This window comes from Gopherus evgoodei, chromosome 2, assembly GCF_007399415.2.
Source record: "Gopherus evgoodei ecotype Sinaloan lineage chromosome 2, rGopEvg1_v1.p, whole genome shotgun sequence".
Classification (NCBI taxonomy): domain Eukaryota; kingdom Metazoa; phylum Chordata; order Testudines; family Testudinidae; genus Gopherus; species Gopherus evgoodei.
Window position 1 is genome coordinate 193,714,093 of NC_044323.1, and position 26,775 is coordinate 193,740,867.

Genomic DNA, 26,775 nt, shown 5'->3' on the forward strand with positions numbered 1-26,775 from the left:
GATGTACCACTGTCTCCATCCCACTTCCACATCCTCACTGTTCAGACACCTTGTGTGAGCTCAGGAAACCTTGTTTCCCTCCTGTACATTGGGATAGAGTTGGTGCATAGGGTCCTGTGTGGACTGTATGTACTGGGATGAATTTCACCCTTAACTTCCAATGCCACAGTTGTAAGGCACTAATACATTAATTTGAAAGTGCACATTTAAAAAAAACAGTTGTCCTGAACGGCTTGTAAGCTAAAAGAGAAGTATTGTTAACCTGGGTTTCCAGGTAATGACAGCACACTGTAGGCTACTGAATCCTTTCCAGTACTCTCAAGCCCAGAAACATCTCCTGCATAGTTTTTTTTTTTTAATGCAAAGGTCTGCTCTTTTCATTGTGCAAACAATGTGATTGCTGGTTTGACACTGCAGGCTACACTGGTTTTATGAAGGATTAAATGCCACCTGAGACATATTTATCCTAAATAAATCACAAATGGTAAACTGCAGCATGTCAGTGTCAACACCCTGTACTGCAGCAGAAAGGTTAGCCATACAGGACTAAGCACAGCTAAGAATTAGCATCCAAGCCGCAAGACCAAAGGCTACAGTTAACAGGAGAAATGATCAAGAAGAAATATTTCCACTGAAAAACATTCAGGTTTTGAACATCTGTGAGAGTCTTGCAGAGGGCCATCATTTTGTAAAGGTCACCTTTATCCTGATAACAAACGGGAGTTGATCCTGTCACTGTTTCCTGAAGACAGTATTTAAGAGAAAGTGAACAGCTTGTCACGTCTAAGAAAGATGAGCAAGTCAAACTCAGCTAATTATGAATCTCAGAGTCTAACTTGAAATTTACTTTTTTGGGGGGTCTGACACAGATACAACCTTAAAGCCTGAGGGGGAGGGGGAAATGAAAAGCCAGTAGGATCTTCTAGCTTCAGAGTGAGGCACCTTTTCTTTTCAACTCCCTCAGAAAAAAACATTTTTTAAACAGTTGCTCCAAGAAGAAACTATTGTTTTACCTCTTCCCAACTTTCTTACACTTGATGATTTTAAGATATTAATCATGATAGGAAATGCAGTTATCTCTAGAGTCTGCTTGGTTTATACCCTAAACACTTAGACAATTATATTAAGCATGCATGAGGCACACTTCAGAAATTAGATTCTTTTATCTTTATCTATCTATCTAGCCAAAGAAAGGAAAAGAGAAAATGCGCAGACATAACCGATCATTTCCTGCTGCTGAATGCCAGTGACCATTTTGTTTATTGCTTAATATTAAAAATCATGATGCTTCTTTTTAATGTTAACATTTTATTTGAAAGAATCCTCCTTCAAAATCCCAACCAAACCCCCTTACCATTTTATATTTTACAACTTCTTTTTTAAAAGAAACAAAATCAGTTGTATCAGGAAACAAATCTCTTCTACATGAACTTGCATTGAACAGTTGCAGTGTATCCACAACTAGATAACTGACATTCTGGTCTAAGCAAGAAATACAAGGTCACCTTTTTTCTACTTGTTAATGTCAATGTCAGAATTTTAATTAAAAAAATCCCTAACATTTCAAAAAGTTATTCACAAAATGAACTGCAAAATGGTATTTATATGAAGTACTATTTGTAAGAAAAGCAAAACATTGACAGTGACAATATTTTTTTCCCCAAAATGCACATTTCATAGGCAGGACTTTTATATTTGAAATTAAGTTGCAAGTAACAGGCATTAAGCTTTTTCTAAACCAAGACAGTTTTCTGAATACATGTATCAAGCCTTTTCTAAAGTGTAGATTTCAGAGGTCTCTCTTGCTCAAAGTCCAATGCAAAACAATGAAAGAGTTAACTACAGTTAAAGAAAAATGATTCTCTCAGACACAAATTTAGAAAGGGTCATTATGCTGAGATGTTTTTGACCAGGGACATTTTAGAGCAAGACTTTAGAAAACCAAATGTCAGGCTTTCTGCCTTTGAAGAAGACAGGACAACACTTGTAGTATCCAACTTTACTTACAAACTGTCACCTCATATTTTTAACATGTGGTGTGATTTTGGGTTTTTAATTTTTTTGCTCACAAAATGTATATGTAAAGTGAAAAAATTATGTTTAGCATAACCACAAAAACAGTCAGACAAGGCATAAACCAGGAAATCACCCTGAACTCAAAAAATAATCCAAACCAAACCAGAATCATATCTGACTCATCTGGGTGAGGGAAGGGGAGCTTTAGTCATTTTCTTACCATATTATGCCTGTTAATCATACTCAGGTCAACTTTCTGTCCATTGTAATAAGATAATACCTTTTCTGTATACTCTTCCCAGTAGCTGACATTAACCTCACACAGTGAGGCTGGCACCTGGATGGAGGAATATCATATTATGAAGGTTTTACAAATTAAGTTCTTACACATGTCTATTAATTTTCCAAGAAACAATTCTTCACACTTCTTGTAGTTCATTACTATCTCCCTGGCCCTGAATTACTGTTGCTTGGGAGCCACTCTCTGTATAAATGACCATACTAGTTAACTGTTCTCCTGTTCCATCAGGGGATGCAGCTTCAGCATTTATAGCAGTACCAGCTGCCAAAATCTCTTGAGACTCAGCTGTCTCTATCACAGTGTGTGAATACACACCAGTCTCATCCTGTATATTTTGTGGTAATTCTGTTACAATATAATGGGTTGGACCTTCAGAGAAGTTGCCATGTGAATCCTGAACCATGGCTTGAGCTATTTCTTCCGTGACAATGATCTGTGAAATTTCTCCATCAGACTCAACTAAATCCATGTGCTCACTTTGGACACTGAGTGCATGGCTACCAGCTTCTTGCATTATTATTTGAGAGCCTTCTCTAGCAACCATATGCACCGTTCCTTCCTCATTTACAATGACCTGAGTGACACCTTCTTTCATCAGCTGGTCTGCTGCAGCCGTGTCACATACTGCAAACTGTAGTACACCTTGGACCATTTTCTTGAAGGCAGCTTGAGCTCTCTCCTGAGATGCAATTATAGTAGATGGGTGAATGACCTGTGTCACTACTTCCATCGGTTCTATATCTTCCTGAGTCCCTTGAACTTCATGGAACATCTGTATTTCTTGTGTCTCAGCGTCATTAGGATTATTGGATTGATCCTGATTTGACATTTGTAACAACTCTTTGTGACTAGGCCTGGTTCTGTTGAGGAGTCCAGTTTTGTTTTCCACTTCACCCAGCTCTGTTACAGCACAAAGGAGGGCATCTAATGCTGAGGACGACTCTGGAGGATGTACTGTAGCTTCTGATGTATCTAAAATTTCCTGTCTCATTATCTGTTGCACCACAGCACTACTGGAGTCAGACACTGCATCTATTGGGACAGCCTCCTCCATATCAGTTCCCTCCACAGAGCCTTCTACCACTACCACTTGTGTTGCACCACCTGATAATTGCTCAGTGAGTATTTGTCCTGGAACCAGACCACTCACATGAGAACCATTTTGACTTGTGGTTATAACTTGCCCATCTTCCGTAATATGCACCACCCTTGCCACCTGACCCGCCATTGCCAAAGTCTGAAGGGTAGCTGCTGCCGTTTCTTCCACGGAGGCATCAATTGCAAAGTCACCATCGTATCCTTGAATAATGATAACTTGCTGCACTTGTTCAGCTGATTGGGATTGTCTTCTGTTACTTCGAAGGGCCTTCTCTTTAACTGGAGAAACTTCTCCCAGGGCGGCTACTGTGAAAGGACTGGTGGTCTCTACAAACGTTGCTCCCTGACCCTTCAGTCGGCATTCGTAGGACTTGGATACAATGCCTAGGAAATAAAAAAAGTCTGTTAACAGGGAATCATGGCAAATATTTGTAGTTCACTATTTTAAACACAAAAAACTTTCCAGTACAATTTTTAAATTTCCCTGGCAGAGAGGTGTAATATGCAATTGAACAAAACCAATTTGCATGTTTTCTAATTATTTATTTATAGAATCCAAATAATTGCTGCTGTTAACAATTCTGCAGAGTACTAACAATCTGAATTCGTTACTTTTAAAACATTCTGTATTAAGCGGCATACAAATACAGTATACAATTAAAAACCATTAACACCTTTATGAGAAAAACATATCTGTAGTACTGCTATTTTTGTAATTAATTGTATTTTCCCGTATTACATTAAGCACAGCTGGGTGTGATAATGTGCAACATATCCTTTTCAGTATTCTGGTGTTCTTGGTAAATTAAAGGCCATATCTTTGTTTTGATGCGTTAGTTTCCTCTCATTCCCCCACCCCAATTCCTTCCCCGACACACCTAACTGACATTATTCATTTGTCTAGTTAGTTGGAGAAAACATATAGCCTCACTCTGAACAGTGTATGCCGTAAAAATGCCAGCATGGGAATTGTCTCCTGACTGTTTTCATATAAAAGCTTCTCAATTTACAAGTCAAAAGATGTTTATTCCAACTACTGTCTCTGCAAACCTAACCCAGATTTTGAGAGCCATTGCAGCTTCTTGTCCTTCTCATGATTCATCACTCATGACTAGGGCCCTACCAAAAATTAATGGCTGTGAAAAACGTGTCACGGACCGAGAAATCTGGTCTCCCCTATGAAATCTGCCCTGGGGAGGGTCAGGGCTGGGGGCACCCCAGCGAGTTCGTACTGTGTACCAGGCTCCAGCTGCTAGTTCTGGCGGGGCTGGGGAGGGATGGGACTTTTTCTTCTCCTGCATGGGCCATTCCTGGACCAGGTCAGACCCACCTCTGGGAACCTCCCTCAGCTGCAGGAAGCTCCGCACTCCCCGCCCTGATTTCTGTCCCCATCACTCCTCAGCCACGGGGGGAAGGGGTCACTATATAGGGAGCAGCCATGGAGTTTCATCCAGCTGAGGGAGGTTCTTGGAGGTGGGTCTGACTCACCTCAGAATTGACCCCTGCAGGAGAAGAGGAAGTCCCATCCCTCCCCAGCCTGGCTGGGACTAGCAGCTGGAGCCCCCTCTGGTTCACCCTGCAAACAAAGCCGGAACGGGGGGTGGGGCAGGGACCATGCCTAGACACTTTTTAACACTGGCATAATTTGGCATTGCCCCCTAAACTGCAAGTCACAGGTAGGCACAGAGCAGCATCAGCATTTTTAAAACCCTATGACCATGAAATTGACCAGAATGGACTGTGAACGTGGTAGGGCCCTACCAATGACAAAGGTTCTACAGGCCAAATGATGCCCCAGTTACCCCACTGTGTTGAAAATGCAACCTCACTGATACCGTGCAGTCCCCCTTTCCTTCGGTGCAATTGCACAGGTATAGTTGACTGGATCTTCTGTGGATGCAGAAGATGGAACAGCATCCAGCTCACTCTCACTTGGCTATGTGAGCTGTGCAGGGCTAACAGGTGCAAAAAAAGCAGTAAAATCTTATTTTTGTCACAAAAGAGAGCAGCCAGGACTGAATGTACACAAGGAGCAGGCCTGTTGTGCAGGAGGGTATCATTTTTACATTTCAGAGTAGACCTTCACTTTCAGTTGCTGAGGCCTGGTCTACACTATGCGTTTAAACCGAATTTAGCAGCATTAAACTGATTTAACCTTGCATCTGTCCACACAACGAAACCCTTTATATCGATATAAAGGGCTCTTTAAACCGGTTTCTGTACTCCTCTCCAACGAGAGGAGTAGCGCTGAAATTGGTATTGCCATGTCGGATTAGGGTTAGTGTGGCCGCAAATCGACAGTATTGGCCTCCGGGCGGTATCCCACAGTGCACCATTGTGATCACTCTGGAAAGCCATCTCAACTCGAATGCACTGGCCAGGTAGACAGGAAAAGCCCGCGAACTTTTGAATTTCATTTCTTGTTTGGCCAGTGTGGAGAGCTCTCCAGCAGAGGTGACCACGCAAAGCTTATCAGCACAGGTAACAATGCAGTCTCCTGAGAATCGAAAAAGAGCTCCAGCATGGACCGCACGGGAGGTACTGGATCTGATCGCTATATGGGGAGAGAATTCCATGCTAACAGAACTCCGTTCCAAAAGATGAAATGAAAAAAAATTTGAAAAAATTTCCAAGGCCATGATGCAGAGAGGCCACACCAGTGACTCAGTACAGTGCCGTGTGAAAGTTAAGGAGCTCAGACAAGCCTACTAGAAAACCAAAGAATCAAACGGAAGGTCTGGGGTAGGGCCAAAAACATGCCACTTCTACGCTGAGCTGCATGCAATTCTAGGGGGGTCCGCCACCACTACCCCACCCCTCTCTGTGGATTCTGAGGTGGGGCATGGCTGAGGATTCTGCGGACGGGGAAGATGAGGAGGAGGAAGAGGAGGATGAGCTTGCAGAGAGCACACAGCACTCCATTCTCCCCAATAGCCAGGAGCTTTTTCTCACCCTGACGGAATTACCCTCCCAGCCCTCCCAAGCCACTATCCCACACAATGAAGCCATGGAAGGGATCTCTGGTGACTGTACCTTTGTAAATATAAAACATATTTTAAAAGCAAGCGTTTTTTAATGATTAATTTGCCCTGAGGACTTGGGATGCATTCGTGGCCAGTACAGTTATTGAAAAAGTCTGATAACATGTCTGGGTATGGAGCGGAAATCCTCCAGGGACATCTCCATGAAGCTGTCCTGGAGGTACTCCAAAAGCCTTTGCAGAAGGTTTCTGGGCAAGGCAGCCTTATTCTGTCCTTCATGGTAGGACACTTGACCACGCCATGCATGTAGCAAGTACTCTGGTATCACTGCATGACAAAGGCTAGCTGCGTATGGTGTTTGCTGGCATTCAAGCAACATCCGTTCTTTATCTCGCTGTGTTATCCTCAGGAGAGTGATATCGTTCATGGTAACCTAGTTGAAATGCAGGAATTTAATTAAGGGGACAGAGATGGCCATTCCTATTGGGCTGTTTGCCTGTTGCTTAAAAGAAATCCTTCCTTGCAGGTAGCCAAGCAAGGAGGGGGGGGGTGTGATTGGCGCTAAGCTTTTTCGCGTTTGCTAGCGGTGATCTTCCATGATATCAGCCATGCGGTGGGGGGAGGGTTAAAGCGATCATCCCAGAGAATTGGATGGGGGTCGTGGTTTCTGCTGCTGCATGTTAACAGGAAAGAAGCAGCACTGAATGGGATTTGCTTGGTATTGGAGAAAGGAGGGCACTCTGTATATGAAGGCTGCAGAAGCCGAAAGACAATGGCTTACCATGGCTGCATGCAAGCTGAATTCTGCTGCCCGGACCTGTGTCTGTGAGATCTCTAACACCAGAGCCACAGGCATTCAATATTAAGATGCAAAATGCAACCTTATAGTGAAATCACATGTGCTATGTAAGGTGAATAGTGTTGTTCACCATGAAAGAGTATAAGCATTGTTCTGTAAAATGTATCTTTTTAAATACTTCTCTCCCTTTTTTCCCTCCCTCATGCAGCTGCAAATTTTTCAAGCCTCCCTACTCCATCCCGAAGGCTATCTCAGATAAGGCGGTGGAAAAAAAAGACGCAAGACGAAATGTTCTCGGAAATCATGGAAGTGACCCGCAACGAAAGAGCTCATCTGAATGAGTGGAAGGACGTGGTATCAAATTACAGGAAAGATGCTAGTGAACGTGAGGACAGGAGGGATGCTCAAGATGAGAGATGGCAGCACGAAGATCAGAGGAAGCATGACGCAACGCTGGGGCTGCTGCATGATCAAACTGACATGCTCCGGTGTCTGGTGGAGCTTCAGGAACAGCAGCAGGATGACAGAGTGCCGCTGCTGCCCCGGTGTAACCACCCTCACCCCTCACCATGTTCCATATCCTCCTCACCCAGACGTGTAAGAACGTGGGGGGAGGCTCCGTGCACCCACCCACTCCACCCCCATGGACAGCCCAACCAAAAGGCTGTCATTACTTTGAAATTTTTTTAGTGGCCTTTTCCTTCCCTCCTATCCTCCTCCCAAACCACACCCGGGATACCTTGTCAGTTCTCTCCCTCTTTAATAAAGAATACATGATTTTTAAACGATAGTGACTTTATTTCCTTAAGCAAGCTGTAATCGAAGGGGGAGGGTGGGTTGCTTAACGGGAATGAGTCAATCAAGGGAGAGGGTTCATCAAGGGGAAACAAACACAGCAGTCAGACCGTACCCAGGCCCATGATGAAACTTGTTTTCAAAGCTTCTCTGATGCGCACCGCTTCCTGGTGAGCTCTTCTAATAACCCTGGTGTCTGGCTGCGCGTAATCAGCGGCCAGGTGATTTGTCTCAGCCTCCCACCCCGCCAGAAAGGTCTCCCCCTTACTCTCACAGAGATTGTGGAGCACACAGCAAGCAGCAATAACAATGGGGACACTGGTTTGGCTGAGGTCTGAGGGAGTCAGTAATTTGTGCCAGCGCGCCTTTAAACGGCCAAATGCACATTCTACCACCATTCTGCGCTTGCTCAGCCTATAGTTGAACAGCTCCTGACTACTGTCCAGGCTGCCTGTGTAAGGCTTCATGAGCCACGGCATCAAGGGGTAGGCTGGGTCCCCCAGGATAACTACAGGCATTTCAACATCCCCAACTGTTATTTTCTGGGCTGGGAAGTAATTCCCTTGCTGGAGCCGTTTAAACAGAGTAGTGTTCCTGAAGACATGAACGTCATGAACCCTTCCCAGCCATCCCACGTGGATGTTGGTGAAACGTCCCTTGTGATCCACCAGTGCTTGCAGCACCATTGAAAAATACCCATTGTGGTTTATGTACTGGGTGCCCTGGTGCTCCGGTGCCAAGATAGGGATATGTGTTCCATCTATCGCCCCACCACAGTTAGGGAATCCCATTGCAGCAAAGCCATCCACTATGACCTGCACATTTCCCAGAGTTACTACCTTTTGTAGCAGCAGCTTAATGATTGCTTTGGCTACTTGCATCACAGCAGCCCCCACAGTAGATTTTCCCACTCCAAATTGATTCCCGACTGACCGGTAGCTGTCTGGCGTTGCAAGCTTCCAGAGGGCTATTGCCACTCGCTTCTCAACTGTGAGGGCTGCTCTCATCTTGGTATTCTGGCGTTTCAGGGCAGGGGAAAGCAAGTCACAAAGTTCCATGAAAGTGCCCTTAGACATGCGAAAGTTTTGCAGCCACTGGGAATCGTCCCAAACCTGCAAAACTATACGGTCCCATCAGTCTGTGCTTGTTTCCCGGGCCCAAAATCGGTGTTCAATGGCTACAACCTGCCCCATTACCATCAGGATCTCCAAAGCACAGGGGCCCGTGCTTTGAGAATTCTGTGTCCATGTCCTCATCACTCTCGTCACCGTGCTACCACAGCTGCCTCCTCCTTGCCTGGTTTTGCAGGTCCTGCTTCAGCATAGACTGCACGATAATGCGCGAGGTGTTTACAACGTCCATGATTGCTGTCTTGAGCTGAGGAGGGTCCATGCTTGCTGTGCTATGGCGTTTGCACAGTTCACCCAGGAAAAAAGGCGCGAAACGGTTGTCTGCTGCTTTCACGGAGGGAGGGGTGAGGCTGTACCCAGAACCATCCGCGACAATGTTTTCTGCCCCATCAGGCACTGGGATCTCAACCCAGAATTCCAGGGGGCGGGGGGGACTGCGGGAACTATGGGATAGCTACGGGATAACTACCCACAGTGCAGCGCTCCGGAAATCGACACTAGCCTCGGTACATGGACGCACACCACCGAATTAATGTGCTTAGTGTGGCCGCGTGCACTCGACTTTATACAATCTGTTTTACGAAACTGGTTTGTGTAAAATCAGAATAATCCCGTAGTGTAGACATACTCTGATGCTTTGAGCCAGTAAGTCGGAGGTGCTAATGAATGGCACAGTTGCTTTCCTACCTCAGAGTCCAGGCACGTTGCTCCTTCATCTGGCCTTGGAGAGCTCAATCATCCGAAGGGCCGAGCCCATTGGTCCTAGTCCCATAAAACACTGAAGCGTGTGCTTAAAGTCAAAGAGAATAATTTCTTAAAGTTAAGCACATGCTTAAGTGCTTTGCTGGATCAGGGCCAAAGTGCTTAACACCTTGCAGCAGCACCAAGCCTCAATAGCAGGAAATACTAAGGTTAAGATCAAGCCAGGATCTCATACACATCAAGATAGTACTTGTGTCCAAAAGACTGGGCAGTAGATGATCTATTAATTTTTAAAACTTCAAAGCTTTAGCTGGATAATTATACTACAGTACACATGCATGAAGTTTGTTAAACTGAGCGACTGCAGCTCAGCTTCAGAATCTAAACTGGAGTTAGACAAGCGTCTTCATCTTAGCTTGCAAGGCAGGAGGGAATTTTAATGGTATCTTTGGAAAGGAAAATAAACAACTTAAACTGTTAAGTATTTCCAAATGATATTGCATGATTGATCTGGCACATGCTATTGAATTAAATTTTGGAAGGGCTAAGCTACGTTGGTATCATTGTTATTTATCCTGTTATGTTTTTCTCTCTGTGGGCACTGACACACAAGACCCCCAAACAAGAGAAAAAATAAGAGGCAGAAATCAGTATCAAAAGATAATTATCAAAATAATCTTAACATGTCCATGTTTCATAATCACATAGGATTAATTAACTCTCTCAGGAGTCGTCTTTGTTGACATGACACAAGATGGGTCTTGCAGTGATATGGCAAGAAATCAAACTAAATCTACAAATCATAAGTATTCATTGGATATGGCAGAAACCACACCATCATTACCCTCAGAAAAAGGTAATTTAGGTACAGTAGAGATCATACTGTCATCACACTTAGGGAAAGGTCCAGTTTGAGGGGGAGGAAAGAAAAAGAAATGCATCTTGTTTTTAGTCTCTAAAATAAATGCTGTATCTGTGAATCTATGCAACTCCAGTCTTTACTCTGCAATTCAATAGGAAGTCTCTTGGGTGTAGAGTTATCCAGTGAATTCCTTGCAGCACTGATAATTACACCATTCTGACTGCTTACTTAATCTATTTGAATCCAGAGGTGAGTTAAGACACTTCCTGACCATTAAAGTAAACTACATGGGTAAATACTGCTGTCACAAAGGGGTGTGATGAAGCTTAACTACACCAACATCTTAACCTCAGCTCGGTGCAACCCCAGCTATTCCATCACAGTTCATAAATGCAATTGCAGGTCCATCTTTTGATTCAGCAATTTAATAACTTCGAGTGCTGTCAGTACTGCTTTGAAAAATGGCTCCTATAAAATGTAACAGCCTCAATCAGACTGTAAAAGATTCACCCACTGAAGATTCTTCTATTTCAACTATAATGAATTAATGTTGAGCTATGTAGAAGTTCAAGTGTCATTTAAACTAACGTGACTCTCCACTGCAACTTTAAATTTTAACTGGACTATGACCAAGAATTTTACTGGGAACATCAACTTCAATTTTAGTGATCTTCATGGTAAATACGAATTGTATACTTTATAGGTTTTCTTTGTTTTGAAGGTGAAGAGTCAAAGAGGGGAGATATTTAGGAAACAGTATGTTTTAAAGATTAGTTGCTATTATGACTTTGGGACAATACAGCTGTATAATGGGCACTGCTATTCAACATAATATTTTTACATTGTGTAATGAAAATGTCGCATTACTTGACTGTATCAAGCAGCAAGTCATTTGTTGCTAAAAACAAAAAAGGAATGGGGGGAGGGAAAGTGTTGATTGTCATGCCAAACACAGGCTAAAATACAAATGTACATTAATGTTAGGAAAACTACACTTGCTGCTGATAGCATATCATGACAAATTGAAAAGATGTGCAAATAAACATTCAAAGGACAAAACACAATGATGCAAGAGCTCATATCCATAAAAAATTGCAAAGAGGTGTTTCATATGTAGGGGTGCAATACTCAGAGAAATGGTTTCTTTGCAAGAAGCCTGTCATTTTAACAGAGACATTATTTATCAACTGGCATCCTCAGTGATTGTTATTTTTTTTATTTGAAAATGTCAAGATTTTAGACATTAAATCCATATTTCCAGGTTATTTTAATTCTCAGAGAGCACACACTCCCCCAAATATGGCTAAAAGATAGGCTTTCATGTTTAATATGCATTTGGGAAACTACAAATAGGGTTTAGTGCAATTTTTTTTTCTTTTACTCAATACCTGACTTCTTTCTTTTGTGTGTATGTGTTACTCTTTTGTTACTGTCATCATTTTTCCCCACAGAATAAATATCTTATTCTTTTGTTAAGCTTACATTTAATTAAAATGTACAGGATTTGTGCAGTAAATTCGAATGAAACAAATAAAACAAGGGCCCCTCTCTTGAAGGCATACGTTGTGAATGAAAAATGTCATTACAGACTAAAAAATTTTGCAGTAAACAGGGCCTACAGAGAGAAGTTTCCCCCGTAATGACATCCATAAAATACACAAATGGCACTTTTAGTACCATCCTGAATATGGCATTTTCTGTGCTCTACACACAATCTAAATGGTTTGATCATAGAGCATAATACTCCATTGGGTTTATAGAACAATCAATGTTCCATAAAATGATGTATTTATCCAATAGTAGGCTCAGCAGTTACTGGTGTATGACATTGTAGGACACTGGCTTTGTACTGTTCAGCAGCACACATGCTGGCTGTAAAACTTATCTAACACTACTTCAACAACTTCATCTCATCTGTGTCAAGTAATTTGTTGAAGCCTCAGCTTGGTTTAAAAAAACTTGTAATAAAAATTCATAGAATTTTCAAGAGAATGAAAGCTGATGACAATAGAAAGGTCACATTGTGTCTATACTAAAGGGGTCAAGGGTCATTTGCAGTTCTAAAACAGAAAGTAGATTTCATGCATCGTGTAGCAGATAAAGATGGCATTAAAGAGACTTGTCTCAGAAAGAAATGCGTAATGTGTTAGGAAAGTCTGTGCTAATATTGTATGTAAACCACAACTTTGCTCTTAATGGGCATTCCTTTAGATTTCTAAGCCTTTTCCAAAAATTGTATTAAGTGGTTTTACACAATGACATTAAGCCTAACCTACCCTTCACAATGCACTCACTAAAAACGAGGTATTAAATTGTAAATGAAATAATGGGCTGGCTTCTTATGACAATGGAAATTATCTGTGTTTGTACTGTAACTTATAGAGTTATTTTTCCTGATACTTTTAAACTTTTATGCGGGCTGATATGGAACATTATATTCAACAATGACTCATTTTTGTGCACTTCAATTTCAAGGTATGCTTTATCCACAAATACAAATATTTAAATGAAACCATATTATTCAAGAATGCTAGTAAGTCAAAACTACTTTTTAACATAAAAAATGTAACGTTTTTCATGTGAAATCCAGTAAAATTCCATATTCAATGAAATACAACCTCTCAGAAATATTAAAAGATAAATGAATTAACTCTACAACAGTCATCACCAATAGTTTTGCAAGTCAAATCAATATCAATAACTGCAATAATAATTGGTTCCTTTTTTAGACAATAATTGTCTAAATGTTAGTACAATATATTGCATGATATGGTATATCAACTATTCAAAGGCAAGCTTGAATAATTTAGGGCTGATCAAACTCTCCTAAAAGTCCAGAGGACGTCTCCCACTGACTTTAATAGGAGATATATCAGGTCCTTGATGTACTGTGTATTGATGCATGCTCACAACAATAAAAATATTTTCTTTGTAAACCATTATTTTCATTCATTTAAACGTAGTGTACGAATTGGTGTGTGGTGCCCCATTTCTGAAGATTAAAAACAAAAATTGGTTTGGCTTGATTTTTCACAGATGCCTATCTCTTCTCTTTAAATACAAACCCAGTTCTTTTTATTCTTTTGTAGGCCTATGGTTCAAGAGAGACATATGAGCCAATGTTTTCACACCTGAGTGCCTAAAGTTAGGCAACTTCATAAAAGAGGCCTGAAAATGCTGCTGAGAAGCTCCCATTGAAGGGAAGTGCAGGTGTTCAGCATCTCTGAAAATCTGGACATTTTTATAGAGCCATCTAAACATGGACTTAGGTAGCTTTAGGCAACTGGTCAACATTTTGGCCTTTATATCCTACATTTAGGATATAAAGAAACTAATTAAACATATTCCTAAAGGTTATCATTTGAAACTCTGTTAATGCACATCAGCAGACACTATTTTTGTAATTCTAAACATTAGTATTCACATTACTTGCTTCACGGATATGAAATTATGTAAATTGGTAAGAATGTGTTACATAACCTTGCGTACAGGAGCCATTACAGTGTACTGGCATGAAGATTCCATATGCCTAAATTGAAATTTACAATGTGGGTTAAACGAAAGTATTTGTAATCTATATAAATATGTAGAACTGATAAATGAAATTGTTTTCAGTTGTTCACTTTATTAATGTAACTTCTGTTCACCATTCACTACACTTGGCTACACTGTAACTTCTGTTCCATATTGTAATTCAAACCCCATTTTAAAACACTCACTCCATTTTGTAAAAGCTTCCTCCAACCCTCATTTTTGCAAACCCTGCTGTAATCTTATTAGTTTAGTTTAGATGTGTGAATGAGGTATGTATGAATGATGGAATCAACCTCCAACCCCAGCCTGTCCTGATGAGATAAAGTTCAAATACCAACGGCTGAAGACCTAGACAACAGCCCTAAACAAAGTAAGAAGCATCCACCCTAAAAAGAAAAGGACAACAGAACAACAGAAGGAAGATCAAAGCCAGGTCCAAGGCTGAAAGTCACGCCTGCAATCGATGGGTGATCACTCTAAACCCAGAGGCAGCGTGACACAGCAAGACCTATAGACTTTGAATCCAAACTAAAAGCCTATAAAAAAGAAGGGTGAGATGAGAGACTCTGGGTAACATTCTGCTGCCAACATGGAAGGACATCAGTGCCTGCCCAACAGAGATCTAGCTTGTCCTTGTGCCTGGCTTTCCTGGCCAGTTAGCCGCCACAAGCTACGAACCCAAGCTACAAAATCAAGCTATGAACTTAAGCTATCTTCAGGACTGGTAACTATGCAGCAGCTGCAGAACACCTGATGAATGTGGGTGTGTGTGTGTGAATGTGTGTGTGTATAGGTATTAGGTATAATGTGAATGTGTGTGTGTGTGTGTGTGTGTGTGTGTGTGTGTGTGTGTGTGTGTGTGTGTGTAGGTAATAGGTATACTGTGTGTGTATAAGAATTAAGATATTAGTTATTAGTCATAAATTGTTATCATAATAAATGTGGCATCTTTGTCTTGTCCCCTTTAATAAGATCCTGCTGGTTTTTACTGGTCTAGTATAATTAGTATAACAAATATGTGTGAACATAATAAACCAAAATGGCTTTGCAGAAGCTATTATGTTCAGGAAGACAGTATATACCTGTAACATAGTCCAAATAAGTCCCTATACAGTAGGCCATACCAACTCCATCAGAAACATAAAAATATAATCAAAGAATTTAAAACTCATACAATACAAATGTCATGAGATTTTTTCCACTTTTTTTTAACCATAAAAGATAATTAAATAACAAAAACAAATTTCAAATAATATTAAGAAATCAATTTAAACCTAAAAAGCAAAACTTGTGCTTAAGGTTGAGACTCAAAATATCCTCCAAGGCTTCTAGTTTTCCCCTCAACCCACTCTATTGTGCTTAGATATTTCAAGGTCTCACAAGAATTGCTTGAGTACAGGATGATGTTTTAACCTTAAAGGTGGCTTAGAAAGTAGAGCATGCCCTCCCCGCTACTTTAAAGCGTATAAGGACTCTGCCTGAACTGTTTTTTAAAGTTCATAAATTAAATGGGGATGGAGTTTCTTGCTTGTATTTTTATGTCTTATCTATCTCGGAAGGATCTATGGCAATTAAGAAACTAGTGCAATGCGAGCCAAAGACTAAGAGCTGAGCAATTCAAAAAGGAAGGGATTTTTAGTTAGATTGTTTAAACACTTTGTTTTGTGTTTGGCTTTGTTTACCTCCAGTGCCTACTTTACCCTTGGGAAATGGCTTTCTTTGTTAAAGTTCTAAAATCTCTGTCCCTGCACTTAAAGGCTGACAGCTAATCTTACACATCTCTTGAGGCCCCTTTGATGTTCTTCACCAAACTTAGGGGAGACCAAAAACACTTTTGGAAAAACAGAACAAAACCAACCTTTCAGATCGTTATACGTTACAAAACAATACAGACACACATCCAATTTTTTAATTAAAAATCCTTTACACATAATCTTTAAACCTGCACACTCTGATCTAAACAATGGCAATTATGCACAAAAAAACTCCACTGATCATGATAGGAATATACTGTTCTAAAAACAGAATCTCACATAACGTAGGCCACAAAATAATTGAGATGTCTTGTGGACCACCTTCCCTACTATTCCCAGATTAAACAAACCAATTCTCCCCACCTCCCATTTGTGATTTTGCAAGTTATCTTCTCCACTTGGATTTGTGATCATATAACATTCTTGTGGCAACTTCAGCAATTGCCTATATGGGAAAGTAATATTAGGGGAGTACTCAGTGTAGTTTGCTAGCTCTTCCGATGCAATTTAGCAGCTGGAAACAAAGAAGAGTGCCAGCATAGCCAGCTCTTTGCAGACTGCCTCCCAGTGCTGCACTAGCCACAGTATGGGAACAAGGGACATAGAGGTTATCTAGTTTTTCTACTTCAACCCCTTCACTGCAGCTGGAAAGTGCATTTATCTCAACAGCACTTTTAAACCATAATCCAAACTTCAGGACGTACCAGATATGCTTGGCCAAATTGGAGGACTATATTTCTTGGACACAGACAGCATGACAGGCAGCATCAAAAGTATAAAAGCACTATAATTTCTGTCCCGTGGTTAGGTATCAAGTGACTGGAAAATCCATCCAGATTTTTTTATAGAGCTAATTCCAGATCTTATTTATTTCATAACACAAAGTTATAGATCACCATTGATCATTAGTATCTCAACAGGGTTCTATGGTTTTCAAGTATATACACACTTTGAACCTGGTCCTGCAATCTTTTATTTATCAAAGGCTATGTCTACACTGCACTTTTGTTGTTAAAACTTTTGTTGCACAGGGGTGTGGTAAAAACATCCCCTCCCCCCGAATGACAAAAGTTTTAGTGACGAAAAGCACTGGTGTGGACAACAATATGTTGGCGGGAGCCGTGCTCCCGGCGATGAAGCTACTGCCCCTTGTTGGGGGTAATTTTATTTTGTCGCCGGGAGAGCTCTCTCCCGGGGACAAAGAGCAGCTACACTGTGTGCCTTACAATGTGGCTGTAGTGGCACAGCCGCACTGTTGTAAGGTGCACAGTGTAGACATAGCCAAAGTGAGTGCTTACTATGATGGTTACTCTCAACCGCCAAAGGGACTAACCACGTAGCTTGCGCAATGTGTCATGTTGGCCCAGGGGATTAAGAATTCTCAAGACTGAGTAGCCTCTTCTAGTATTTGATGCACATGTATGTAACTCGAAAATGAACTGACACACAGGATACCTAACATTAAACATCTCAAAAGAATTGGTATACTTTTAAAATTAAATGATACAAAGGACAGTATATTACTCTAGCAGACCTCTGAAAAATAAGTATTATTGATTTTATTTCTTTCTTTTGATTTGCACACTCATTCAGTAAAAAAGGAACACCTGTTCATTGCTTGAGGGTGCTTCTTGACACACTTGAAAAGCACAGCAGCTTTAGGTGAGACTGTTTGGTGCTAAATAGAACAATAATTTTCCCTAATTATTTTCTTCTAGGTAAGGCAACAGAAACTATCACTTATTACTTGGTAGTCATATTTGTGTTTCATTTATAAATGCAACTATGTTACAGAGTATTGTCATATCTTTCCAGAGTAAATTACAGGAAATAACCCATTTGTCTTCATTGTAGACACTTTTGCATGTATGATAGAAAACAAACCGCTATTCAATAACTGCACAGAGGCACCATTAAAATCAAATTTACAGTAAACAGAACCTGCAGCTGGGGTAAAACACTAGCTGTTAGTATTTTAATTATCAGCGAAGCTTTCGGAGGTCTAACATCTGCTCATAGCCAAATGACAGCAGCTGCTTGTGTACACTTAAAACAATGTGAATTTCTTCTATAAATATTAAAATGAATCATACGTTATGTGTTCATCACAGCTATATTCCTATTAAGCTGGTTATATCTATAGGGCATTTTGAACTTCTTTCTTGTGGCAAATTCATAAAGGGTTGACCTCTTCAAAAGAATGAGAGCCAAAGACAGCAAAAATACTTGAGTCTGTAAATTGAAAATGTTTAGAGACAGTACTAGAGGTCACCCTCTGCCAAGATGTTTCCAGTAAATGCTAACAAAACATCAGCAATAAGTTTTGATCATTGTGCTCTGTAGTAACTTCAAGGACAGGACTCCTCAGAATGCACAGTGTCAGGCATTTAAAGGATGGATTGTACTAGAAATAAATAGCAATTTAAAGCATTATTTAGTTAGGCAAACTGTCTTGTTTCAAAAATTCAAATTATTTGAAGAGAGGAGTGTACAGTGACGGTCATTCCACTTTACTGACTTCACCAACACTGCACTGGCGAGAGCATCCATACAGTTAAAGGTGCTCTGTGGGAAAGGAGGAGCTATGTTGTGGGTGAGTGTTGGGTGAGGTTTAGTGGGAGGTTGCTAGTTAGGATAAACATTACAGCCTGGGCTGGGAGTTCTTCACTTGCACACCAGATGCAGTAGATGTTTCCCCTTTGATGCTTCCACATGCTGGGGAGAATTGATTTTATCAGGACTCTGTTTTTGTAGTAGTGGGTGAGGGAAGACAAGGCAAGAAAAAGAATGACATCACACACTAATTACTATAATAGGTGAAAACAAAGGGTGAGATGTTGAATCTTGATTCCTTTGATTTTACCTTGCAACAATTCCCAGAAACAAAGTGTGCCATGAACAAGGATCAAGTTCTTTGTCTTGAGGGTGCTCAGTGCAAGGCCTGTGGCCAATACATTTATGATTCATAGATTTTAAAGCCAGAAAGCACCAGTACGATCATCCAGTCTGACAGCCAGAGTTGATACTACCCTACGATTTGAAAAAAGGATGACCCCTTTGACTTTGCATACGTAACCAATATGCTGGATTCACTGCTAGTGCAGTTGTCCCCTGAATAGGTATATGGTTCAGCATGAGATGAAGTGAGATCTTAAAGGGCTAGCTTTTGGAGATGGATGAAACCAATGAGTTTCTTGGCAGCCTTCAGGGAAAATGTTGTTAATCTGACTGACCGATCTACTGACGATTTGGTAGGACTTTATAATATTTTTTCTGTGCTATTGCTACAGTGGCCCCTAAATGTCCTATTCACCAGTTTCAACCTCACAAGGCACTGTGAATTGCAGAAAGTTGAGCAAGAGTGTACATTGCTAAAGTGCCAAAGTGGGAAATCTTACGATGAATCTGACAGATGAATACATGGATTTTTTAACATCATATGCTGCAACTGTGTGGGAGGTAAATAAAGGGTCCTTTCCCTTCACTATAGCATCTGCAAAGTTATGCACAGTGAAATTGGTCAAGATCCTGGTTATTCCTAGCTGCTTCCACTCAGCTCCAATGTTGCGGTTTTTTGTCTATGAAGAATTTTTATCTTACATTGTAGATAAATGCACTCTCACCACTGATGAGCTAGAAGAGGCGTTAACAGATTATACTAAACTAGGAGGAGTCACTAACACCAATAAGGACACAGAAGGAACCTAAATAAATTAGAAACAGGAGTATAAAATAACAACGTGATATTCAGTTTGCAACAATGCAAACTAATACATGTGGGAAAAATAAATCTGAAACATAGATATTCAGTTGGAAGGGGACAAAAACAAGAGAACAAAAAAACCAAAAAACCCTTGAAAACTCTAATGCTGAAAGAGACCTAAGTGTGATAGCGGACAGCAAATTAGACTTTAGTTTGTAACATGATACGACAGCAAAAAGGCAGTGCAAAGACATCATGTCACATAGCGGATCATTAATAAGTCTATTCTATACAGGTCTAGTACAACTACAACTGAATATAACTGAAATATACTACTCATTTCTCAGCACCTCTCTTTACTAAAAAGATATGGACAAACTGGAGACAAGTTTTCAGAAATGAGCAGAAAAATAATTGAGGGCTGACTTACATGGAAAGGTTAAAAGATCTAAATATATGAATTGTAGCAAAGCGATGACGAAGGGTCATGCAGACATGATAAGAGTCTACAGTTTTTGAAGGGCATAAACCCTAAGGAGAGATGGGGATTATTTTCTCTCCCTATAGAGAGTGAGCACAATCGGATTTGACAGAGGGACTAAAGAATTCAAGTTGAATAGCTGAAGGAAAATGTGAACAGAATGAATAATGGAAATCAGAGCTAGAGAAGGCCCATTAGATTATCTATACCTTCCTGCTGCCAGTATGGGACTATTCCTGTGGTGGTATGAATTCACTGCACAGCAGCTAGGAGATGATTTAATCTGAGTTATCACTGCTTCTAGAGTAGTTCTATAATATTATTGTGAAACAAGGCAAGTTATTGATCAGTAACTACCCAATTAACTCTTGTCATCAATGTTCCTCTGAACTAAAGCATTCCCTTTGAACATGGTGCCTAACTGCCTTGCTTCCCCACATGACAAAGAATTTGGAATGGCTGCCAGTCACCTGGACAAGACCCTCAATCAAGCATTCATTGGTGAGCAACCCTTGCCACCGATGTCATGTCACTTCACTGACCCTTTGTTACAATTTCCCTTTCTAGGGCCTATCTAAACTAGGAAGATAGGTAGCATTTTAACATTTATTAGCAAACATGTTTTAATTATCCATTTTTAAACACCACTTGCTCCCAGTGTAGATAGTGCCAGGGCCGGCCTGGGGGGGAGAGGGGAGGCAAGTGAGGCAATGTGCCCCAGGCTCCGGGCCCCTCAAGGACCCCCACGAGAGTTTTCTGGGGCCCCTGGAGCAGGGTCCTTCACTTGCTCCGGGGGCCCCAGTAAACTCTCGTGGGACCTGGGCCTCCAGAACTTCTTCCGCTTCAGATTTTTGGCTGCGAGGGTGGAAGGACCCCCCACCGCCGAATTACTGCCAAAGTGGGGACTCCCACCGCCAAAGACCCCAGGCCCCCTGAATCCTCTGGGCAGCCCTGGACAGTGCTGTGTAAAGATGTCAAACCCTGTCTATATTAGGTATTAACTAGTGCTTAAAAACATGTTAATTAAAACATTTTAGCTAGCATATTGTAAAACACCACCTATTTTCCTAGTGTAAACCTACTCTTAAAGTGTTGGTTGGTGTAATCACACCCACTGGTGCAGCTATACCAGAGCAAGCTACATTGCTAGTGGTAATGTATGAAGGCCTCAGGTGTTTTTACTGCCATGTCATGAAAACATGTGGAACTGTTGCTGGAATATGGTACAGAATTTTCCAGTGTAACAGATAAGGCCTTAGAGGAAAATGTATACAGTTGCCTAAACATTTCTAAAACTAGTGCTAAAAAATAGACAAAATTTAAAAAAATAAGTGACTTGATTTTCTGAAGCGCTGACAAATCAACAGCTCTCACTAACATTCATGTTAAAGTCTTCCAGTTTCAGTGTCTTTTTTTGCCTCCTTCAAACTGAAAATCAGCTTTGTTTAAAAAAAACAAACATGATTGTAGCACTTTTGTTTATATTTTACCTACAGCTACCTTTTAATTGTTTTCATTCTTAAATTTAAAGCAATACACTAATTTTACTCACAAAAAGCAACTGCTGTCCTAGCATGGTAACTACAGTTCATAAAATAATTAGGAGGCATTTTAGTAATGTTGTCGTCTAGGGTGTATGAGGTTCTGTGAATTAGTCCTTTCCTAAGTCCAAGTACAGATGGACAAAATGCACAAAAGGAGCCACTGTAGTCTGTCACACCAATCATCTATAGATTAAAGCCTTTCTGAGCATACACTGACATCACAGCTCTGAAGCAACCATTATGAATACTAGCCTTGGGTTACGTGGAGATTTCATAACTATACTTTCTATGCTTATAGAACTATACTTTCTATGCATACTGCAGTACTTAAAAATTTGTTGAGGTTCACCAGGGCTAGGCGTACTTCTATGTACCTTTAAGCATCCTTAAAACACCCCAGGCATTCTCTCAGATACTTTCATTGAAATCAGGACGATTCTAAAGGAACTGTTATCTCAATGACATATAACATTTCTTTATAAAAAGCAAAAAGGAAATTACACATCCAGACGTTTACACAGAAGCAACTTAGACTGTACTGGTAACCTAAAATGACAAGTCCAAGGAAATCCAGTTTTAAGTCTAGTAATTTTATCTCTAACACATCACAGTGCCCAGGTGTTGCTCTTACAACAGAATATAGTTTTATTCTAAAATTTTAATACCTATGTACCTAAAACAAGGCTCCTAAATTTAGATTTAGGCATCTAAAAAAAAACTTGGCCTGCTTTTCAGAGGTGCTAAGCATATGCATTTGCAACTAAAAGCTGTGCATTTTAAAATAATAGTGGCATTTATCTAGTTATACAGCCCGTTTCACCATACTGTCAATGCAAATCCCAGTCAATATCCTGTCAGATATGAAAGCAATATAATCCTCCTTTTATAGATGGGGAACTGAGATATAGAAAGGTTGTCTTGCCCAGCTGATTTGCCCACAGCCACACAGGAAGTATTAGAGACAAGAGAACCAGGGCTACCGAGTCCCAGTCCAATGTTTTAACCACAAGACCATCCTTTCTCAAAGGAGCCAGATTGTCAGCCCTAGAAACTGAAGTACTCCAGTTATCCACTGGACAAGTAGAGAATCAGACGCATCCATGCATTTTTCCCGATAATGTCCTGCCAATGACCCAATCCTGTTTTCATGAAGAGAGAGTAGTTCAATGTTCATATATGCCTGAATTAATAGGCATCTCTGCTCAGCATGCAATACCCAGTGTGTTCACTGACACCATCTGTGTGACTACCAAATTCTGTGAGGTGGACACAAGTTGACTAAGAAATGGTCGAAGTCAACCAAGTCAGGTGGTAAAGACTTTCAGGCCCCAATTCAGAAGTCCATCCCTTTTCAGACAAAGCACTTAAGAAAGGGTTTAACTTTAGGCATGTGCTTAAGTCCCACTGACTTCAATGGCACTTAAGTATATGCTTACATTGATAGCTAAACAGGGGTTTCATTATTTATTTTAACTGGGGCCTCAAACAGTACCCAGCCTAGGGCATATCAAACTGGTGGCTGAGGCTGCTTAACTTAAGCAAGGAGATAGACCAGCCCTGACTGATTCCAGAGTGAGGAAACCACAAAGGTGGCATAAGGTAACTTTTGCCTTGAGCCAAGTACAGCTTATCCAGACTAGAGAACCTGGCCCATGTGAATTCTAAGTAATGATTAAAGGCTTATTCTTTTTAAAAGGGTTAAAGTAAATTACACAGACTTATTTAGTAATGTGAATTTGTCCAATAAAAATATCCCTGTGTAATGTATACTGCTACATTTAAGAAGAGTATATAGCAATGTGGAAAATGTCATGTCACGCAAGTAGGGTAAGGGGCCAAAGTGTCAAAAGCCTCCTCTAATTTTGCACTTACAAAACTGGGTATTTGCACCTTCAAATTAGGTAATTGGGCTGCTTACTATGATGCCAAATGAAAGATGTTAAAGTAATTTAATCTGTTCAACATATTGACCTTCATGGAAATGAAAATGGTCCTATAAGCACCAAAAGAAGTCCATACATAACACTCAGCAGGCATTCGAATCCTGGAATGAGGAGCACTATTGGCTGTAAAATATCCTTTCTTCTATCTTCCCACCAAATATTCCTATGCAGTTTCTTTCAGATGTGAGACCACTGGAAATTGCAGTTAATACAGAATGTGGCTGTTTGCTTGTCAAGTGCAGATACATACCAAGAGAGCATGTAACAGTGCTGCTCCATGATCTGCACAGACTGGCAATTTACAGGTAGAATATAAACTGCTGCTTTTAACCTATAGAGCCCTAAATGGTTTGAGACCTGGTTACCTGAGCCACTGCCTTTCCCCCCTGCAATACTACCACAGCTGTGGTCAGCAGACACATTCAAGCTATGGCCAACCTCCCTTGGTATTCTCCATTCATCCTATAATGAAAAGCCTATGCTTGGATGCTCTGGCCAATTTACCACAAAAAACACCACTCCCTTCAACCTTTCCCCTCCCCAAAACAACAAACATTATATTGTAGATCTGTAGATTAATGGGCTGATCCTGGCATTTCAACCCAAATGCATTTACAACAACTGCATTTAGACCTGTGTGATTTCAAATAAAATTACTTCTGATGAATTTGAATGCAAATTCACAAACCATTAAAACAAACCATGTTTAAACTCGTTGGTTCATCAGATGCAAATATTGTGCATCAATCAGGGAATACCCATTCATGAAAATAATGAAAACTGACACTACTATAATAAAATCATTACAGATCCTGGGAATTAAATAAGCCATACCCTTGCTTCTTCTACCTTATTAAATGCTTCTTTGCAGTTTCCTTTTGATCTGTAATTCAAAAACAAATCACTTTAGTGTTTGAGCCCAGAACTCTGTAATCTTGCTAAGGGGTTCTAAGTCAACCTTTTTGCGGAGAAGAGCTGGATATAAAAAAAGGCAGGGGGGAAGTGGGGGAAGCAAGAACCGCTGAGAACATGGAGCACAGTAGATGAAGCAGTTAGATAAAGCGAGGCTTACAGACTCTACCAGCAAGCATTCATAAAATAATCACATGAATAGCACTGTGCAGAACAAAAGGCAATGATGATAAAATTGGGCACTTTGTTTTATAAAGCTGGCACAGATGGGTCTGTCACACTGCATGCTTCATTTGTATGAAACCTCAACCACCTTCACTTTGCATCATGTTTGCAGACAAGGGGTTTAAGTGCAGCAGGGCAACGGATTGCCAATTATTTCTGTGAATGTCCCAGACCGAGCCAGCAAAATGAATTGAAATATGTTCTGTCTGATAGAGTGGATGCCTGGAGTTGTATTTAAATAATATATATTGATGGTTCTCCCCTTAACCCCCATTATCCAATTACAACGAACAAGTTTTCATTTTCAGTCAAATGACGTCATTCTAGCACGGAAGTTTTCAGTGATATCGTCATATCTGTGCATTAAATTCCTCTCAGTGACCAGACTGAAAAGAAGACTTTATGCATGTATCGCTGATAATGTACTATATTGCTACCCAATCAGTGCAGTATAAGAAGTTCTTTGCTGCAGCATGATCTGCCCCAATTTGTATATATACAGTATGTGCAATAAAAGGAGATGAATTTCACTTGAATGACTGCTACAAAAGTTTGGGAGAGCCTGGGTTCCAGCCTGAGCTCAGACATCTACCTTGCAATTAAATAGCCCTGCGGCTCAAGTCAGCTGATACAGGCCAGCCACAGGCATTAAATTGCAGTGTAGACATACCCTTACATTCCCAGGCGTTCTCCCTTACATGCCCAGGCAGATGGTGGGAACATTGTAAAGGAAACGTAGCAGGTTGTGTAACTCCCTGCACTCAACCGAAGAATGGGCTTCATGAGCTCCCAAGGTGGCCACATTCAACCTTCCTTGGCTGAAGGGATGGTGACTCTGACACAGACCCAGAGTGAGAGGACCCTTGTGTGCTAAGCCCTTCTGTCTCTCAAATGTTTAGGCCAAAATTTTCAAATGTGAATGCCTAAAGTTAGGTACATAAATCCATATTTAAGCACCTACTGGGCATTTGAGGGCTCTAATGGTTGTGCTTTAATTGCCCTGCGTAGACCCTGCTGGCATGATCTGAAAAGTACCTACTTCACGTGAACATAGTCCTGTAGTGCTTCTCAAAGCTGGTCTGCTGCTTGTTCAGGGAAAGCCCCTGGCGGTCTGGGCTGGTTTGTTTACCTGCTGCGTCCACAAGGTTGGCCGATCGCGGCTCCCACTGGCTGTGGGAAGGGTGACCAGCACATCCCTCAGTCTGCGCCGCTTCCCGCAGCCCCCATTGGCCTGGATCAGTGAACCGCAGCCAGTGGGAGCAGCGATCGGCCAAACCTGCGGATGCGGCAGGTAAACAAACTGGCCCGGACAGCCAGGGGCTTTCCCTGAACAAGAAGCAGCCCGACTTTGAGAAGCATTGCTGTAGGCAACCATACCTGTGAGTCTACGGTCACGTTAACTGGATACCTTTGAGTTTACGCCAGCAGGGTCTACACTAGGCAGTTAGAGCACAACAGGTTAAACAGCTTTAAAATCACACCCCTCTAGCATCTTTACCAGCACCGTGTAGACCAGCCCTAACTAACAAAATGTGGTTCAATACCTCAGCCAATGTCTAGTCAAGACTGGGTCATGAATGAGCCTGAGGTGGCTCAAGCTCTACCCAGAGTGACTGAAGTGACGATAAGTAGGTTGGGGAAAGCAGCTGGCGGAGGTAATATCCGTTTCTTTGACTGAGGGAGTATATCTGCCATTAGTTATCAGAGTCTGCAACTGAGGGGTGATTTTAGATCTCCAGTTGCTGTTTGATGACCATATTACAGCAGTGATCCAGTCAGCCTTTTACCGTATTTGTCTGGCTAGGTGGGTGTGTACTTTCCTTTTGGATGCAGACCTTGCCACTGTTATCCGTGCTTTGTACCCTCAAGATCAGACTATTGCAATGTACTCTATGTGGGACTACACTATTCATAGACTGAAGGTAAAATCCTGGCCTCACTAAAGTCATTGGCAAAACTCCCCTTGACTTCAGTGGGGCAGGATTTCACATGGAA

General features: G+C 41.1%; 1 protein-coding gene across 4 annotated transcripts in view; it reads right to left on the reverse strand.

The window, feature by feature from the left end:
• Positions 1 to 1,290: 1,290 nt before the first annotated feature.
• Positions 1,291 to 26,775, reverse strand: part of ZNF407 (zinc finger protein 407) — a 476,529-nt gene continuing 451,044 nt past the window's right edge. The window contains exons 9-10 of one of the 4 annotated variants that reach the window (XM_030552631.1): positions 24,493 to 24,526; positions 3,605 to 3,799 (exon numbers count right to left, since the gene is read on the reverse strand). In XM_030552631.1, the coding sequence (XP_030408491.1) occupies positions 3,691 to 3,799; positions 24,493 to 24,526 (143 nt within the window). In that variant the 3' untranslated portion in view covers positions 3,605 to 3,690. Of the gene's footprint in view, positions 3,800 to 24,477; positions 24,527 to 26,775 lie in introns of all 4 variants that reach the window. The other 3 variants (XM_030552632.1, XM_030552629.1, XM_030552630.1) reach the window with 3 other exon arrangements.